The sequence below is a fragment of the Phacochoerus africanus genome, chromosome 7 (assembly GCF_016906955.1).
Source record: "Phacochoerus africanus isolate WHEZ1 chromosome 7, ROS_Pafr_v1, whole genome shotgun sequence".
NCBI classification, from domain to species: domain Eukaryota; kingdom Metazoa; phylum Chordata; class Mammalia; order Artiodactyla; family Suidae; genus Phacochoerus; species Phacochoerus africanus.
In genome coordinates this window covers 60,825,456-60,844,131 of record NC_062550.1, presented here as the reverse complement: position 1 = coordinate 60,844,131, position 18,676 = coordinate 60,825,456, and the positions used below count along the sequence as shown (strand labels likewise).

The window sequence follows — 18,676 nt, the reverse complement described above, 5'->3', positions numbered from 1 at the left end:
GCTTTTTGACATTGTGTTAATTAGGGTACAGCCTAAATGAGTGTAATAAAATTTTTTTTTTAAGATTGTGGCTTAAAAATACCAACATTTATGTCTCTCTCGTGGTGCCCAGGACTAAGAGGGCATCTCTACTGTAAGGTAGACATTTTGCTGCTCCATCTGCCACCACGTGTAGTCCTCATCTGTGTAGGTAAAGCTTCTTCGTCATTACCACCACATCCCAGCCTGCAGGAAGGGGAAAGAGAGAACACAGGGGCTTAGAACATGCAGAGTGTGAACAAAACCATAAGTGGCCCATGGACCTTCCTCTTACAAGCCATTGGTTGGAACTGGGTCACATGGTCCACACTAGCTAGAGAAGAGACTGGGAAGATAGTCTTTTGTTAAGAGGCCGGGTGTCTATAGACATGGTTAGGTTTCTTCTGAGCTGCTCAGCTGGCGCTGAGCAATGTCCCTATCAGTAGCAACCTAGCAATTGCCTTTCCTAAAATTTGCTGAATTCACAGCAATACGCATGAGGAAAAAATCAGACGAATACCTATTCCAAACAGTAATACCTATTCCAATAACGCCTAATACCAATAATACCTATTCCAAACAAGGGAATTAATTACAAATGTTCTGATATGTATTATGCATGTTTAAAACTACCCTGCATTTGGCTCAGTTGAAGAATTTATGTCATTTTCAGAGGAAATAACATAATCATAAGGCTTAATTAACTGTAGATTGTCACACAGAACAGGGAGCGCATGTCTACGATAGCCCTGTGGGTGTTTGGAATGGTATCCTAGCTCAAGGCCATTAGAAGCCTAAAGACTTTGTTTTGATGATCTTGCAGGTGACACGCAATGTCATGACCGCAATTCTCAGCCTGCCTCCAGGAGATGTCTACAATCTCTCAGTAACTGCTTGCACTGAAAGAGGAAGTAACACCTCCATGTTCCGCCTTGTCAAGCTAGGTAAGAAGAGTACTCAGGGGTGTGTGTGTGTGAAAATAACCCTGCTGGGAGTGTTTGTATCTCTTGGTTTAGCATGGTTTTCTCAACTCAAGGACATAGAAAAAAAAAAATGGTCTACTGTTTTCGTAAGCACAAAAGAGACACTTATATGATCTGAAGAGTCCATTCAACTTAAAAATTTCTATGAGTGCAGTGTTTACTGTGCTGGGAGACAGGCATGTTCATCATCAAGGCGAGGTTAGAGCAACCAAGGGGTCTTAAGATGTTAGAAGGAGAAGGACCTTAGAGATTATCTAGTACAGTGTTCTCAACCCTATCAAACACCATTCCCTTTTTGTATAAATATTATGCCTTCATTAATATATTAAATTGAAATTAATAGATAATTTACAAATTGATTTTTTAATTTGATATAATATCCTAACTCTAATATAAAATCAAGATAAAAGAAAAATAATTTAGAAAAAAAATTAAGATGGACTTCCTATGTATATGTTCAGGTATAGATTTTAGCTACTTTAAAAGTCATAATAGAATTACCTGATGCCTACACACAACAACAATAAATACGGATGGACTGGGAGTTTGGGTTTAATAGATGCAGACTATTACATTAAGAATAGATAGATAGTAAGATCCTACTGTATAGCATAGGGAACTATATCATATCTCCTGGGATAGACCATGATGGAAAATATTTTTTTTAAAAAAAAGAATATATGCATCTGTATAGCTGAGTCACTTTGCTGTACAGCAGAAATTGGTACCACATTGTAAATCAACCATACTTTAATAAAAAATAATAATAAAAAGTTTTGAACACTAAAAAAAAACTGAATAAATTGCATTTACAAGAAATAATAGGATCAGTAATTTTCCCATACAGGGAGTCAATAAATAAATAAATAAATTCATATTAATCAATTATTTATTATTATTAAAAATAATTGTCAAGCATAAATAGAGTTGGACCCTAAAATAAAATGTATATTTAGGATAAGTAATGAGACTAGACATATTTGCATATGATGAAAAAAGACGCAAATAACTTGAGATAACACAATAAGAAAAATAAAAATAATGCGTTGTAGATGAGGGAGAATAAGGAAAGTATGATATTCTTGCCAATGAGCTGGAACTTATTGTGTAGTGTAGTGTCAAAATAATTCTTTCTATTGTGAAAAACAATTGAAAATGACACTATGTGACACAAAACACATCTTCTACCTTCAACAATCTACCATGTGTTAAAGTATGTATTTAGTTACCAGTACTTAAAGGGATCTCAGAGATGATATCCTATAATTAGCATCAGGCAAAGAGGACAGATTGCCAAAGAGTTGGGTGGTAGACCTCTTCGGGCAGTATCAGTTTAAGAGTGATAACTCCAAAATAAATGCATTTCAGTATGTAATTTTCACAGCAGAGATCTCACCCTTTTTATACTTGAAAATTAAAAATATACACATAACTAGATATAAAATAATTTTATAATCTATAAAAATATTGAATCATTATGTAGTACACCTGAAACTAAGATAATATTGTGTCAGTTGTAATTTAATAAAAAAATAAATGTATATATAGAATGGCAATAAAAATACTCTCAAAACATTTAGTGCAGCTTGCTGACATCACAGTTTCAGAAGTTTGCTAATTTATGCTCTGTGTCTGAGTCTGTCCATAAAAGTCTCAAGTTGTCTCTATTATTACACATGTTCATATGTGTGGGTATAAGAAAATAATGATCCAGCGTATTTTATTAGCAGCTTAAATACCAGAAGCAGCAGTGTTATCAGCAATGTATCTTTAGAAAACTCTTGGAAAATCCAAAACAAAACACAGCACAAATTTTCTTAGTCTACCCACTAGCTGTATTTCTCTATAATTCAATGCATGAGGCACTAAATCTTCACTCTTTTTTTGTTTCTTATTTGCCACAGTAAAAACTAAACTCTTGCTTAGTGCAAGATAATTGGAAATGCATGATGTACTAAATAGCCACTATGGATAGAAAAAGTAAATTATTTAGTAATCTTTAAATAACACCTTGATTTCATTTATGTGTCCTTCTTCATAACAATTTGCTTCAAAATTGCTTTACTTAACCTTACTTTTATTTTTCCAGTATTAATTGCATGGTAAAGTACTTGTAATTATATTTATAGTGGATTCATTCTGGTTCAAAATTAGAAATTCAGATGGAACATAGGACATGGGACAGTTTTTCCTGTTGGAACGTTCTTGATCATTGCAGGACTTCTAGAATATCTGAGCCCTGACCACAGAAGTCTAGTTAACTCTGTCCATGGTGACTACTAAAAATACTTCTGCAAATTTCCAAGCACCCTCATTAGGGTGGTACTGCTCCTGTTAAGAATCTCGAGTAGATAAGTTCAATCTTTCACGAACGGCAGGCAATCTGCTTGCTCTTCTTCCCTATACTTGAATTCCAGGGAAGTGGATCACCAACTCCCAACACTGCATGATCTATCAAAAAAGGAGTTCCTGCCGTGGCGCAGCAGAAACAAATCTGACTAGTATCCATGAGAATGCAGGTTCGGTCCCTGGCCTCACTTAGTGGGCATTGCCATGAACCGTGGCACAGATCTGGTGTTGCTGTGGCACAGGCCGGTGGACTCAGCTCTGATCTGACCCCTAGCCTGGGAATCCCCATATGCCAAAGTTGCAGCCCTAAAAAGACAAAAAAAAAAATAAGTAAACGATAAAAAAAATACCTATCAAAAAAAAAAAAATCGCCTGCCTTTCAGTTCCAACTGTTACCTTGGATTTTGTCCTCTGTGGAAATGTTAGTTCAAAACTTGTTTCCAGGTAACTGGAATTACTTGACGATTACATCAATGTTCCCCAAGCCTTTCTTTCCCAAGCTGTATTATTATAGGCAGCTCTGTTTCCCAGGTTTCTAGATACTTTCTTCAACTCATTTGGCTTCAACCTTAAAGCCTTAAAGTGTAAGTTCAGAAGTAGTCTTACCAAGGATGTATTCAGTGGCACATTGCAATGCATGCTTTTATTTATTTATTTATTTGCATACAAAAGTTGCCAGGCCAGGGATCAAACCCGCACCACAGCAGTGACCTGAGCCACAGCAGTGCCAATGCCAGATCTTTAAGCTACTGAGCTACCAAGGAACTCTTGCTGTCATTTTTATGTGACATCGTGGATCATCTATGAAGTCATGGGACCATGGTGCTCACACAAATAGGAGTGTGAGTAAAAAGCCATCACAGTTTCCCAATCCTATCAGGAGGTTTTTGAGCCCCCAGATCTCCCCATTAACAGACAGGACTGTCTGAACCCATTTAGAAAGTTCCTTTCAACTTTTCAAATAGGGAAAGCAAGTTCTTGTAGCAATTACTTCTGGTGAATCATAACCTTTAGAATCAATAAGTTTTCCTTGTTGGTATGTTAATATTGGACCAGACATTGCCTCTAACTTGTTCCTCTCTGAAAGAAAGATACTGTTTATATAAGTGCCTGTCCTCAGCCTTTCTTTTATCCTGAAAACTAAATACCTCTAGTTTTCGTGCATTTGTCTAATGATCTATTTTCCCTTCTACTAATCACATTGTTCTGTTTTACAACTCTTTCATTTTTCTATAACACATAGTGTCTTGTCTGCTGTAGATGCTCAAGAGATATTCCTTGTACGGAATTACAACTACAGACCTCAGGAGTTCACTTATGGTTCAGTTGATTAAGGATCTGGCATTGTCACAGCAGAGGCTCAGGTCACTGCTGTGGCTCAGATTTTATCCCTGACCCAGGAATTTCTGCATGCCATGAGAGTGGGGAAGAAAAAAAAAAAAAAACTACAGACCTCAAAGATTAAATTAGTACTATATTTAATGATTAACCAAAACAAATTTTACCTGTCAGAGAAGTGAAATATATGTTTTAGTAATAACTGAATTTCCATTTTTTTCACAAAACATTCATTCTTGTCATTTTTATGTTTCTATGCAACATTCAAATAAAATTCATAGAACCAAACGTTCTATGTATTTGGGGTACATAGAAGTCAAATTAATTCTACTTTACAGAAAAATACAGCTTTGACACATAGATTTTCAGGGCTTGTTTAAATTAGAATGTCGTTTTTAACCAAAGACCAACACTGGTTGGCTAACCCGGAGTTTAATTTCTCTGTATGGAGGCCTTTTTGGAATGGCTCTCCTTGCTGTCATGGAAGGCAGAGTCTACATCTATGGAAAAAAACTAGACTATCAGTGAATCCAGTACCGTATAAATTAACCCAAAATGGCATGTACAAAGGCAGAGAGCCCTCAAAACAGTTGCCAACAATATTATGTCATCAACGACATCCGCAAGAAGACATGTACCAATAGCAGTTCTGTTTGCAGGACTTTGAGCCAGTCATCCTATTAGGAATTTTAGATTGCTAGACGTTTCATGGTGGTGTGTGATGACAGCTCCCTTTGGCAGTCAATACAAATGTCAATCAAATCTGCACTAAGACTTGTCATTTTGCAAGACTCATTGGTCTACATGCAGCCATGCCTTCAACCAGCAACCAGTCACAACTTCTGATCTTGGTGAATCTCCCTGGAACTCTGGAGAAACTTTAGGAGAATTTGATAAGTTTACATCAGTTTTTCAACCAAAAAAAAAAAAGGGAGGGGGTGAGGCAGGAAGGAGGTAAGGGAAAGAAATAAGAATGTTGAACATATCATAAAATAGCTCAATGGCAACAGAATATACATTCATTAATTTATTTAACAAATATATACTGAGAAACTTCTAAGCACTGCCAGACTTATAGTAAAGAACCCAAAGGGCTACATTCATTTTCTGTTCACAAGGAGCTTATGACCTAGTGAAGGCAGAAGACAGTCATAAGTACTTTAAAAAGCATCAAAATAGGTGATTGTGGTGCAGATAGCTATGGAGTAAAAGCTTTCTCTGAGGAAGCAACTTGGAGAGAGCTGAATAACAAGGATCAGCCGTGAAAAGATTGGGAAAGACCATGGAGGCAGAAAGAATCAGCAGAGGTTATTAGAGGACTTGCAAGGCATGGGGTTGAGATTGTACTCTGAGTGCAACTGGAAGTCTTTTAGAGAATTTAAATAATCCGGCTTATATTTAAAATAATTCCTCTGGTTGCACAAGAGAGGAAGGCTTTGTGGGTTGACCATAAAGCTAGGGAGACCAAGTAAGAGACTCTCTGTCATAAGCCTTAAAAATAGCATTCTAATTTAAACAAGCACCTTGGGGAATGATGGTAACTTTGACTAAAGTGATAGTAATGGAGATGGAGAAAAGTGGACATGAAGTCAGGAGCTGTTTTGGAGGTTGTGTCCACAGAACTTCGTGGGGTCAAATCAGAGCTACAGCTGCCAGCCTGCACCACAGTCACAGAAACATGGGATCCGAGCCATGTCTGCAACCCACACCACAGCTCGTGGCATTGCCAGGTCCCCAACCCACTTAGCAAGGCCAGGACTAGAACCTGCATCCTCATGGATACTTCTGCTACATCACAGCGAGAACTCCCATTGAACTTTGTGATGGCGTGAAAATAGGAAATGAGAAAAGGCAAAATTAAGAATGACTCATAGGCTTTGCTCTTGAGCAACTAGGGTGGATGATGGTGCAATTTACTGAAATTTAAAGAACTAGAAAACCTAGAAGACAAGTAAGTTTGGGGTAAGGTAAAAGTCAAGGATTCTTCCTCAGACATAGAAAAATTGATGTGATATCCAAGTGCAATTGTCAAGTGAAGAGACTATTGGTATATGTACCTAGAGATCAGGGGAGAATTCTAGGCTGGAAACGTAAATGTGGGGGTGCCTGGATAACATCATCAAGTACTAAGTAGAAACAAAGAGAAGCCCTGAGTCTAGCCAAGAGGGACCACTCCAGCATTTAGAGACTGAGCAGAGGAAGAGGAGACAGCAAGAGAGATGTGGAAGGAATAGCCAAAGAAGTCAGAGAAAGGCAAAAAAAAAAAAAAAAAAAACCCCAGCATGTACACCACTGTTGTCAAATACCTGCTTTATCCTCACCACAGATGTGTTGAGGCAGGCTCAAGATAAGAAGTCAGATAACTTCAGTGCCAAGACATTTGGAGATCATTTGGTGCATTGTCATTTGAACAAGTTGCAACCCAGAGAAATCTGACCCACTTTACATACTGTTGAGCCTGGGTTTAGAAAAAGTACTTTTTTTTTCTTTTTCGTCTTTTTAGGGCCTCACCTAAAAAGGAGGGTCCCAGGCTAGGGGTTGAATTGGAGCTGTAGCCGCCGGCCTACTCCACAGCCACAGCAACTTGGGATCCGAGCCACATCTGTGACCTACACCATAGCTCATGGCAACACCATATCCTTAACCCATTGAGTGAGGCCAGGGATCGAACTAGCATCCTCATGGATACTAGTCAGATGCGTTTCCACTGAGCCACGACAGGAAGTCTTAGAAACAGTACTTTTTAATCCATCTGTTTCTTATGTATTTCTGGATTTGAGGTGTATTTTTTTTTTTCTAAAAGCCTCATTTTTTCATGAACACATTTAACAGAACAGGGAGGAGTCTCACACTTGTTCATTTGTGTGGCTTTCAGTTCCTGTTTGGAAATTTGAGCATTGTGACATTGGCTAGATTTCCTTAATCTCAGTCATGAAAGGGTTTATATAGACCGTGTATCTTTAAAGTGTAATTTGACTGTAGACATAGGTGTTAGAAATGTGGGGGATATTAGATTCTGCTCTCTTTTTCTCTTCAAATTTCAGTAGATTACAAATAATTATATCCATTTTGATGAAATAGAATTTCTGACTATAAATGCCCTGTCATTACAAGGTACTGCCTTCCTGGTCTCACTCTCAGTTGAGAAAATTTGTTTATTCTTATGTTGAAGTCATTGAGTTTATAATTTTGGAAATAGTTACTCAGATATATGCAGGGTTTGTTTGTTTGTTTGTTTTAAGAAATGAGTTATGTTGTGAGTCATAGCAAACTAAAGTCTAAAGTACCTTCCCTAGCCACCTATCCCTTTCTTTCATCCTCTCCAAGTAAATGATTAACTTGTTATCCCCCTCCCCCCAGCAAAACAAACAAAACTGCGCTCAATAAGATAAGAAGGTGACTAAGTCTGTGTCAGTGTCGCACAGAGAGAAGGAAAGAAAGCTGGAAGAATGAATGGATTGGAAGGATGGAGGAAGTATGTATAGATAGGTAGATATTTAACATGCTTTACACAGATATTCTATTAATTTGGGTTAATCATATGACTGAGGTGTCTGGCACAAAATCTACCAAATGGAAACATATATACTCCACCAGTCAGATAGAAATAAGCTGAAAAAATAACTAAGGTATGTTTTAAAAATTAACTTATTCTGCCAGTCAACAAACACTTGTTTAGCATTTATTATGTGCTACACACTAATCTAGGTGCTGAGGATAAAGTAATGGACAAAGCTGACAAACACGGCTACCTTCAATCCAGTGGAGAAAAGGAGATAAGAAACATAAATGTAAGGATGTTGGATGGTGATGAGTGTTATGGAGAAAAATGAAGCAGGAAGTGTTCTGGGGGGCAGGTAGGGATGTAGTTTTTTGCAGGGGTGGGGCTAAGGGCTATCACTGTGGCGGTGCTATTTCTGGCAAATCCTGAGGGATCCTATCAGGTAGCTGGGAGGAGAGTCTGGAGGCAAAGGAACCGTAGCTGCAAAGCTCAAGAAGCATCAGTGTGCCTGGAAAGTTCAAGGAAAAGTCAGGAAGGCATGTGGCTGACATGGAATGAAGAAGACCCAGAGCAGTAACTGGGAGGGTCGAAAGATAACAAGAGTACAAATCATGCAGAGTTTAACCAGGGGGAGATGATGCTGTACTGGATGGTCCAAGCTCAGGGTTCACCGAATCTGATGAGATGAGACCAAGCAGTTGGGTGAGATGACCATTCATCCCGATTGCCTCAGATATCAGTTTAATGCCTGTTATGGATCAGTTAAAAGTAGTCATCTTCTTCAGCCGTCCCTTGCCTCCCCAAATGTATTTCAATGTAGATACTTTTGGTAAATTGCACGGTCCCCTGAGGTTTAGGAAGCCAAGCATATATCCAGAGAAAAGATTACACTTGTTTGGACCATTGTGGTGGCTAAGAGAATGATGAAAAGTAATTGGATTCAAAATTTATCTTGAAGGTACAGCTGAGAGAATCTACTGATAGATTTACGTATTGTCTATGAGTGAATGAAAGAGGTCCAGGAAGATGGCAATTCTGGAGTCTGAGTAATCGGAAAGGCAAAGGTGCAGTTAATTGAGTTGAGGAAGATTATGGGAGAGGGAGATTTGGGAGGAGGAGGAATATCAGAAATTCAGGCTGGGGTGTGTCAACATTTGAAGGTGCCTGTTAAATGTTAAAGAGCAATAACTGAGGAGGCAGTTAGAGAAAGGCACCAGGATTCTGGGGAGATGTTGGCACTGGAAATATAAATTTGAGGGTAGTCAAGAAATGGATTTGATGATGGGAGTTCCCATTGTGGTGCAGCAGAAATGAATCTGACTAGTATCCATGAGGATGCAGGTTCGATCCCTGGCCTTGGTCAGTAGGTTAAGAATCCAGAGCAGACATGGTTTGGATCCCAAGTTGCTGTGGCTATGGTGTAGGCTGGCAGCTGTAGCTCCAATTTGACCCTTAGCCTGCGAACTTCCATATGCCATACTTGCAGCCCTGAAAAGGAAAGAAAGAACGAGAGAGAGAGAGAGGAAGGAAGGGAGATACAGATTTGATGAGAATGGGTAAAGAAAAAAAAAAAAATGCTGTCCCAGAACTAAGCCCTAGGCACTCATCTTTAAAAAGTGGTAGTGGTGAGAGAAAACCAGCAAAAGCACCTGAGAAAAAGTGACCCAGTGAAGTAAGAAGTAGCACAGAAAATAGGATGCCCTAAGGGCCAAGCAAAGAAAGTACTGGAATGAGTAGACAGTAATCAACTTGTCAAGCCTGCTGCTAAGTCAAATAGGATGAGAAATGAGATTTGATCCCTGATCTGAGCAACCAAGAAGTCATCAGTGGTTTTGGAGAGAAGGCATTAGGGTTGGAGGCACCGAGGAAAAAAATAGAATGAAAATGCAAAAAAACCTGAAGACAACTGGAATTAAACTGTTGAGAAGTTAGGTTATGATAAAGAGGTGAAAAAATGAGCGGTAGCAGAAGGAAAAAGAAAAGGTCCAATTTTTATTTGTTTGAGTTTTGTTTTGTTCTTCCTTCCCTTTAAGTGGGTGGAAACAGCTTGCATTGAGTTAATCAATGGAGCTGGGGAGATTCATGGTGCAGGGTGCTTAGAGGTGAGAATTGTTGGGGTGACGTCCTTTACTGGGCCAAAGGAGAGAGGACCCAGGGTGCCAGAGGATGCAGTGGCCATAGATTGGGTGGATCACTAGTAGGATGATAGGGTATATGGCCATGAAGGGGTCATGTGAGTAGGTGGGACTGATGGCAGAAACTTGCAAAGATTTTCTTCCAGTGACCTCTTATAAACACAAGTGGTTTCTCCAGGTTTGCAGAGGATCATAACTGCCATGCTACCCTCTTGTGCACTTCCAATGGCCAGCGACCCTGTGCTCTCTGGGTTAGGCTTCCAGGCATGTCACTGTCCCCATGGCTCCATTCCTAGGCCCAAAACAACCGATGCCTCCCCCATTTCTCACTGCAGTGGTTTTCTGATTGTCACTACAATTTGCCTGCTATCCACGACCATGCCACACAATTTCAGCATTTCCTTAAAAACATTTCTGAAGTTCCCATCATGGCACAGTGGAAACGAATCCAACTAGGAACTATGAAGTTGTGGGTTCGATCCCTGGCCTCCTTCAGTGGGTTAAGGATCCTGTGTTGCCGTGAGCTGTGGTATAGATTGCAGACGAGGCTGTGGCTCTGGCGTAGGCCGGCAGCAACAGCTCCAATTAGACCCCTAGCCTGGGAACCTCCATATGCCACGGGTGCGACCCTAAAAAGACAAAAGACAAAAGAACAACAACAAAAAAATTTCTTCAGCCACTGTAAAGTAACTTGCATGTTTTGTTTGTTTTCTCTTCAATATATTAAAAGCATCTGGATGCTGGATTGATAGGGCAGTGACTGCGATGTCTGGCACTGATTTAAGTACACAAACAATTGTCCACTCTGGAAAAGTTGGCCTTTGGGGCAAGGGAATTTTCAGAAGACCCCATCATCCCTAGTTATATGGGAATAAATAAAAAAGGGACATACTTTTAGGAAGGAAGCTAGGTGCAGGAAGGACCCTTAACTAAGGGTACTTGTCTTCACAATTCAATTGTGTCACCTTAAGGATGACTCAGGCTCTCTGAATTTCAGTTACTTCATCCACAAAATGAGGGTCTGGACTAAATTGTCTTTAATGTTCCTTCTAGTTTTTAGGGTTTAGTTCATAACTGAGTTCAGAGTAAAGGCAACCAGGCTGAGGATACAGTAAGAGTAATGACTTTTTCTAGGAATTGTACAATATATAAGTCCTTACTAATAAAAATGCTAAGTAAAAACACATTTTCCTGGAACCAAAAAAGGAGGAAGTCAGAAATTTTGTTTTGAAACTAAGTAAAGTTAAAAAAGAGCTTTCTCTGAAAAATTCTACTAATCTTTAGAAGTTTCTTGACCTAGTAATACCATACCCAGTGATACATAGAAAAGAATATTACACTTGCTATCATTAAGCCATAAAGAATTTATTTAAATTGTAATGGAAAAGACTGACATTTCCTGAGGAAATTCTGTGTTCTGTATATGAAAAGGCCCTAATTTAACTGAATGCTAAATTTTGGCCTGAGTTTTTTCCTATTTCCCTAATGTTACTTTAAATGTTCTAAATACACATTAAGTTTATTAGGAAAGAATATCCCACAGTCAGTAAAGGAATAGGCCTAATAAACTTCAGGTCTAATAAAAGTTTCTACTATTTAATATACATTTTCCTCTTCTTAATTTCATGGCATATCAATCTTAACTCATCCTTAGGGTTTACTTTCCTTTCAAATACTGCTTTCTTCTGCAGATGTTGTTTTTGACCAGACTGAATGTAGTTTATGCAGCTTACACTGCTTAAGTCACAGATGTTTTCTTTGACCAAGTTGAGTATAAGCTCTGGGTTTACAGTGCTTAAGGTAGCATGGCTTGAGTTGAAAAAAAAAATAGATATTAAAGACCAGCTTTTGTGTATGAAGAAGATACTAGCAAATTGCTACCAGTCAGGCAGAAGACTGAAAATAGATTTTGCCATGTCAATCAATTTTTTACAATGTTTTTCTATTGAAGTCTCCTTATCATCAATGTCACACATTTGTAAAATGACTAACCAAGTTTAAAAGTATAAAATACAAATGGAATGAAACCAGTGGGCCCTTATGGATATAATCTTAGCCTCTTTAACATCATTCAGTTGGCTGCTAAACTAATGAGTCACATTAAAATAAGAAACAATGCAATAACTGTCAGAGAAAGATGGATTTTAGGCACTAAATACATTCTGCTCCAAGGCTAAATATTTCACCTGACTCCCTTTGGAATTCCCAAGGAAAGGACGAGATTTGCTGCCAGAGCAGAGAATAAGAGTCAAATACTAGCTCATACTTCACCCAAGGTCACCTTCACTCCCTGCAAGTCCTGGGCAATTGCTTGAACCTTGCATGAGCCATGCTAAATTAAATGGTAGAGAGAGCATTCAGCTTCCCATTTTACCCATGTTCTGTTCATGGTACTTGATGTTCTTATAAAATTAGGTTGGATTCCCAACTCCAAGAAGTGAGGAGGGTTGTTGAGGGAGAGAAAGGAGAGAGGGCCAAATAGATGATAGAACCCCAGCAATGTTAGAAAGCTTCTAGGAAATTTAAAGGCACACAACCTGCATCTATACCCCATTTTGTAAAAATAGAATGTCTATCTCCTTCCCACTTATCCATAGAGTCTCACGTCAAATACTGTGGCTTCTGAAATTATTTTAAACAAAAGGACACCTGACATTATGGAGCAGGGAAATTTTGAAGACATTTAACATGTCATTTAGAGAGAGAGAAAGTGATAACCAGAAGATGTTCTATATGTACGTGATTCTTTTGTATACGTTATCTCCTTTTTTTTTGTCTTTTTTTTTCTCCAGTTTTTTAGGGCCAAACCTGCGGCATATGGAGATTTCCAGGCTAGGGGCTGAATTGGGGCTGAATTGGAATTGTAGCCGCTGGCCTACACCAGAGCCACAGCAATACCAGATCCAAGCCGCATCTGCAGCCTACACCACAGCTCAAGGCTATGCCAGATCCTTAACCCACTGAATGAGGCCAGGGATCAAACCCATGTTCTTATGGATACTAGTCAGGTTGGTTAACCACTGAGCCATGACAGGAACTCTTGCATATGTTATCTTAAGGCTCATTTACTCTTCAAAACATTAACAAAGTCTTCATATCTCCCCTCTTTACAAACTATACTATTCTTAATTTTTTGTTTATTTAGGGTCACACCGGTGGCATATGGAAGTTCCCAAGCTAGGGGTCCAATTGGAGTTGCAGCTGCTGGCCTATCCCACAGCCACAGCAATGCCAGATTAGAGCCATGTCTGCGACCTACACTGAAGCTCACAGCAACACCGAAGCTCACAGCAATGCTAGATCCTTAACCCATTGAGCAAGGCCAGGGATCGAACCCCCATTCTCATGGCTACTAATTGGGTTCATTACCACTGAGCCACAATGGGAACTCCCTATATTTGATATTTTGAGCAGTAAGAGATTATATGAGTTTGCTTGGGCTGCCATAACGTAATAACACAGGATGTGTGGCTTAAACAATGGAAATGTATTTTCTCACCATTCTGGAGGCTCAAAGTCCAGGATCAAGATGTTGCAGGTTTGCTTGCTTCTGAGGCCTCTCTCCTTGGCTTGCAGACAGCTGCCCTCCAGCTGTGTCCTCACATGATCTTTCCTCTGTACCTGTTCATCCTTGGTGGCTCTTTGTATGCCCAAATGTTCTCTTCTTACAAGGACACTAGCCGCATAGGATTAGGGCCACCCTAATGGTTTTGTTTTAACATAGGCACCTCTTGAAAGGCCCTAACTCCAATTATAGTCACGTTTTGAGGTTCTAGGGGTTTAGGACTTCAACATAGGAATTCTGGGGAACATAGTTCAGGCCATAACAGAGACGATTCAAAAGGCTCTTGTGTGTCACTGTATTCCCTATCATATGAAATTGCCTAAACACTATTCCACCATTATCCACTTTTACTCTTGTTTCTAAGAAGAGATAGATAGCAGAAGGGGGACCCCTCTAACACATTTCTGCCAAGAATTTCCAGACTTCTCTACCAAACAGGAAGGAATGGTCTAACCCAACACCATACGATCCAAATATGATGGGTGCCACATATGTAATTTTAAATTTTCTAGTAGCCACATTACAAAATAGTAAAAAGAAAGAGGAGATGTTGAGTTTAATACACCTTATTTAACCAAGTAAATTGAAAGTTGTATCTTTTCAGTATATAATCAATGCAAAGATTATTACTGAGATATTTTTATTATTTTTTCATACTAAGTCTTTGAAATCCAGTCTGTAGCACCTCTCAATTTGGACTAGCCACATTTCAAGTGTTCAGGAGTCATATGTGGCTGGTAGCTGCTATGTCGCACAATACAATTCTTATTTTTTTTTTCTTTTTAAGGCTACACCTGAGGCATATGAAAGTTCCCAGGCCACGGGGCAAATCAGAGCTGCAGCTGCCATTTACACCACAGACACAACACACAGATCCAAGGTGCTGACCCACTCCATGCTCACAGCACCAAGCCATGTCTTTTAACCCACTGAGGAAGGCAAGGGATCAAACCTGCATCCTCATGGATAGTATGCCAGGTTCTTAACCCTCTTGAGCCACAGCAGGAACTCTCAATTCTAATATTTTAACACATTCTCTGGGGCAGATGTTGTTGCGAGTAGTGAAATTTAATTATAAGTCCCTCCCGATCCAATTACACCACCACTTATAAAATATTGTGATAACTTTATTTTCTTTGGCATAGCAGGGTGGAATTTCTCCCCAATATATCTGAGGAAAATATACCCATCACACAAATCAAAAAAGTCCTCAAGCAGGTGACCTGTGAGTCTTACTCGTTGACCTACAGAACTGAAATGCATTGTCTTTCAGGAAAGGATGCGGAGACAATGGTATGGTGACTTGGAATAATCTATTACCTCATATACCACTTGAGAAAAAAAATGTGTGACTTGGCTGTTAGAGGTTTAAGATCCTTTGGAGATTTTCCTGAGAACTCAGGAAATCACCTAGGTCCACATTCTCAGCCAGACCGAAAGAAACCCTACCCCAGTATTAAATCATATTTCTTGGATCACTGAGAATACTTCAAATTCACACAGCCTTTGACTCTTCCATTGAGAGCTGATGACTTGTTACAAATATAACCACTATAAAAAGGGCAGAGAATATCAAAATTCAACCCCAGTGTGTCTGCTCTCACAGGGTGCGTTGAGTCCTAACACCACTGGTTAGTGAATCTTGACTTAGGTTTTAAATCTATCAATAGATACGATTTACTGAGTCCTACACATGGCTAGTTCTAAATGAAGACAAAACAATTTATAACTCATGGCCACGGTTCTTAAAGAATGTAGTAGGACCTAGTAGAATCAGAACTTCACTCACATAGATCCCATGGGAAATAGTTAAGTATAGTAGAAGGTCAGAGAAGGGATAGAGCAGCAAGAAACAGCCATCAGGTAAAGCTTCAAGGGGAAGGTAAGACTTTTTCTAGATTTTAGGATGGAGAAAGAGCACACTGAGTTGAGAAAGAATACTACCTGTGTGATGATCAGTGGGAAGACTGGCTTTATAGGGGCTGCGTGTCTGTGCAGGAGGGATGGTGGTGAAGCTGGACGGGTAGCAAGTGGCCCATATATGTAGGATCTTTAACAATCGGCGTGTTTGGATTTGGCACAGCAGACATTACTCACAACAGATCACTGCACAGGCAGCATCTACAAGGAGAAAAGTGGTGTTTTGGGACAATTTAATCCATCATTGACAAAGTGAAGAAAGAACCGAATAGAGGCAGGGAAAAAGAACAAGGGCTCGTTGTAATGACTGCTGAGTGTGAGGAGTGGGTGTGCAGTATGATAAAAGGAATCAATAAAAAGAAGAGATGAAAAGAATTATAAAAGGATAATGCAATATGAGACTGAGAAGCCAGAGGAGAGCCTCACAACAGTTGCCTTAGATAATTAAAATAATGATGCCGCTCATGAGAGAATCAGAAGTAGGTGGAAAGTAGAATGGATTCGTGGAAACTCAAGACCTCAGGGTTCCATTTTAACCATAAGGAGTTCAAAGTTAATAGTGAGATATTTGAGTAAACATGGACAATAGGTGATGGGAAATAAGTAAAAATTTGGATCTGGAGATTAAGATTTTGGCAATGTTCATATCAAATAGCTAAACTGACTTTACCCACCAGAAAAAATATAGGTAGATGTCCTAAGGATTCTAGTCATATCAGGAAACTCACTCTGAGGAGCAATTCTGTAGTCTGTATCTTTTAAAGAAACATAGCCCAGGCTCAGCCTAGCAAATCATCCATCTCTGCCTCAGACAACCTCACACTTGTTTCCAAAGATTCAAGTTCTACAGACATCAGATTCACTGGATGACTTAGTCTCTGACTTCTGATCCTATTAGTAGTGACAATTGCGAAGGATGTAAAAGTGGAAGTAAACCCTTGAGTTTCATCAACAGTCTTCATCAGAGGAGAAGTGAGATGGTGCAATGTCTAGAGGAGAGAACAAGTCATTCCAGATGAGAGGGGGTCCTGACATCTCTTGTGAATTATGCTTGCCCAAGACCACCTCATTTCTTTCCTCCTTCAACTCTTCTGCCCAATTTATCAGGTTGCCTCTGGAAAGGGAAATGCTGGCTTTTTTGGTCAGACATAAATTTAGGTTTGACATGTGATAGATCATGTCAAGAATGATTCTGGGAGTTCCTATCATGGCTCAGCCGATTAAGGTCCTGATGTCGTTTCTGTGAGGAAGCGGGTTTGATCCCTGGCCTTGCTCAGTGGGATAAGGATCTGGCATTGCTGCAAGCTGCAGCATGGTTCACAGATGCAGCTTAGATCTAGTGTCACAGTGACTGTGGTGCAGGCTGGCAGCTGTAGCTCCATTTCAACTTCCATGTGCCCCAGAAGCAGCCCTAAAAAAAAGAAAAACGAAAAAAGAAAAAAAAATCTGACATACTTCCTGGTGTCTGGACAGGGCCATGATAATGATATTCCAGAAAGAAGGTTCAGACCTTCCCCCACAAAGGCATGTCACTTGTCAAAAGAGTGAAATGTCCTCTAGGACTTCTGTTGAGCCCTGCTGAAAGCCAGGGGTTATGAACAGACTTGGGAGGGCGGGGCAGGTAATGAAAAGGAATCCAAGTGACCAGCAAGCAGGGCACATCATTGTGTGTCAGGGACCTACTGATGGGCAGAATGTGCTATGAGGGAAACCCAGCAGCAAGACGTATGTCTGAACAAGCAACATCAAGGAGGTCTGACAGCAGGTTAGTGGGACCCTGGCTTCAGAACTTGGATTCAGGTGGAGCAGTTTGTGTCCTGGAGGAACTTGAGGAAAAGGCAGTGCCCAGAGTGCAGGGGAACAGGGAGGGGACCAGGGGAGAGTCAGCAGTGGAGGAACAAGACAGCAGACCACTTCCAGGAGCTGGGGAATGGCATTTGGTATCAAACCAACAAGCCCAGTGACTCAATTATTGGAAATGAATATGAAAGGGCACAAACAGAATGGTTTACCTAACTAATGGATTGATGTATTGATGAGGATTAAATGTCTAAGAGAGTTCCTGTTGTGTCTCAGCAGTAACAAACCCAACTGATATCCATGAGGACATGGGTTCCATCCCTGGCCCTGCTCAGTAGGTTAAGGATCCGGGGTTACCATGAGCCGTGGTGTAGGTGGCAGACACGGCTTGGGTCTGGCGTTGCTGTGGCTGTGATATAGGCAGGCAGCTGCAGTTCTGATTCGACCCCTAGCCTGGGAACTTCCATATGCCACAGGTAGAGCCCTAAAAAGAAAAAGAAAAGATTGCCTAAAAGAATAAAGACATTAGTCCTCTAACATTTTACCCACCATCCAGTCCTCTTCCCTTAATCCTTTTCTTGAAATCCTATCATCTCTTTAGCTTTACGCCTTCTTAATTTTGACTAAATTGTCAAGAAGCCATTCCCTTGACTAAATTATTATGAATAGTCTCCAGAAAAAAGAAGGTAAGTGTTTGGCTCAGTACCAGACTGACTCTCCCCATTAGAAGGGAGCACACCAGTGTCATTTTCCTTGGTCTTTTAAGATTTTTGTTTCTCACCCGCAAAGTTCTGTATTATACGGGCAGTACTAACTCCATGACACAAAAACTATTAATAGATTATGTCTATAATAAAGCCGAAGTAGAAAACAGAAGTGTTTCAAAAGGAGAAGTATAAAATGGAAGGGGATAAAAAGGCAAAATATTCTACTTTCCAAATTAGATGACTGTCTTTGTGAAAGGGCATGTTTCAAAAGTGATATAAAATCTTTATGGTGCTCTTAACTACCTATTTTGGGATTTTTTTTCACCTATTTTATCCTGCTGATTAGGGAAAGAAGAAAG

At 39.8% G+C, this 18,676-nt stretch overlaps 1 protein-coding gene across 1 annotated transcript in view; it reads left to right on the top strand.

The window, feature by feature from the left end:
• Positions 1–10,388, top strand: part of LOC125130412 (receptor-type tyrosine-protein phosphatase O-like) — a 178,359-nt gene extending 167,971 nt beyond the window's left edge. The window contains exons 13-15 of the mRNA XM_047785756.1: positions 842–962; positions 8,924–9,006; positions 10,224–10,388. Coding sequence (XP_047641712.1) covers positions 842–962; positions 8,924–9,006; positions 10,224–10,388 — 369 coding nt within the window. The remainder of the gene's footprint in view (positions 1–841; positions 963–8,923; positions 9,007–10,223) is intronic.
• The last annotated feature ends 8,288 nt before the right edge of the window (positions 10,389–18,676 follow it).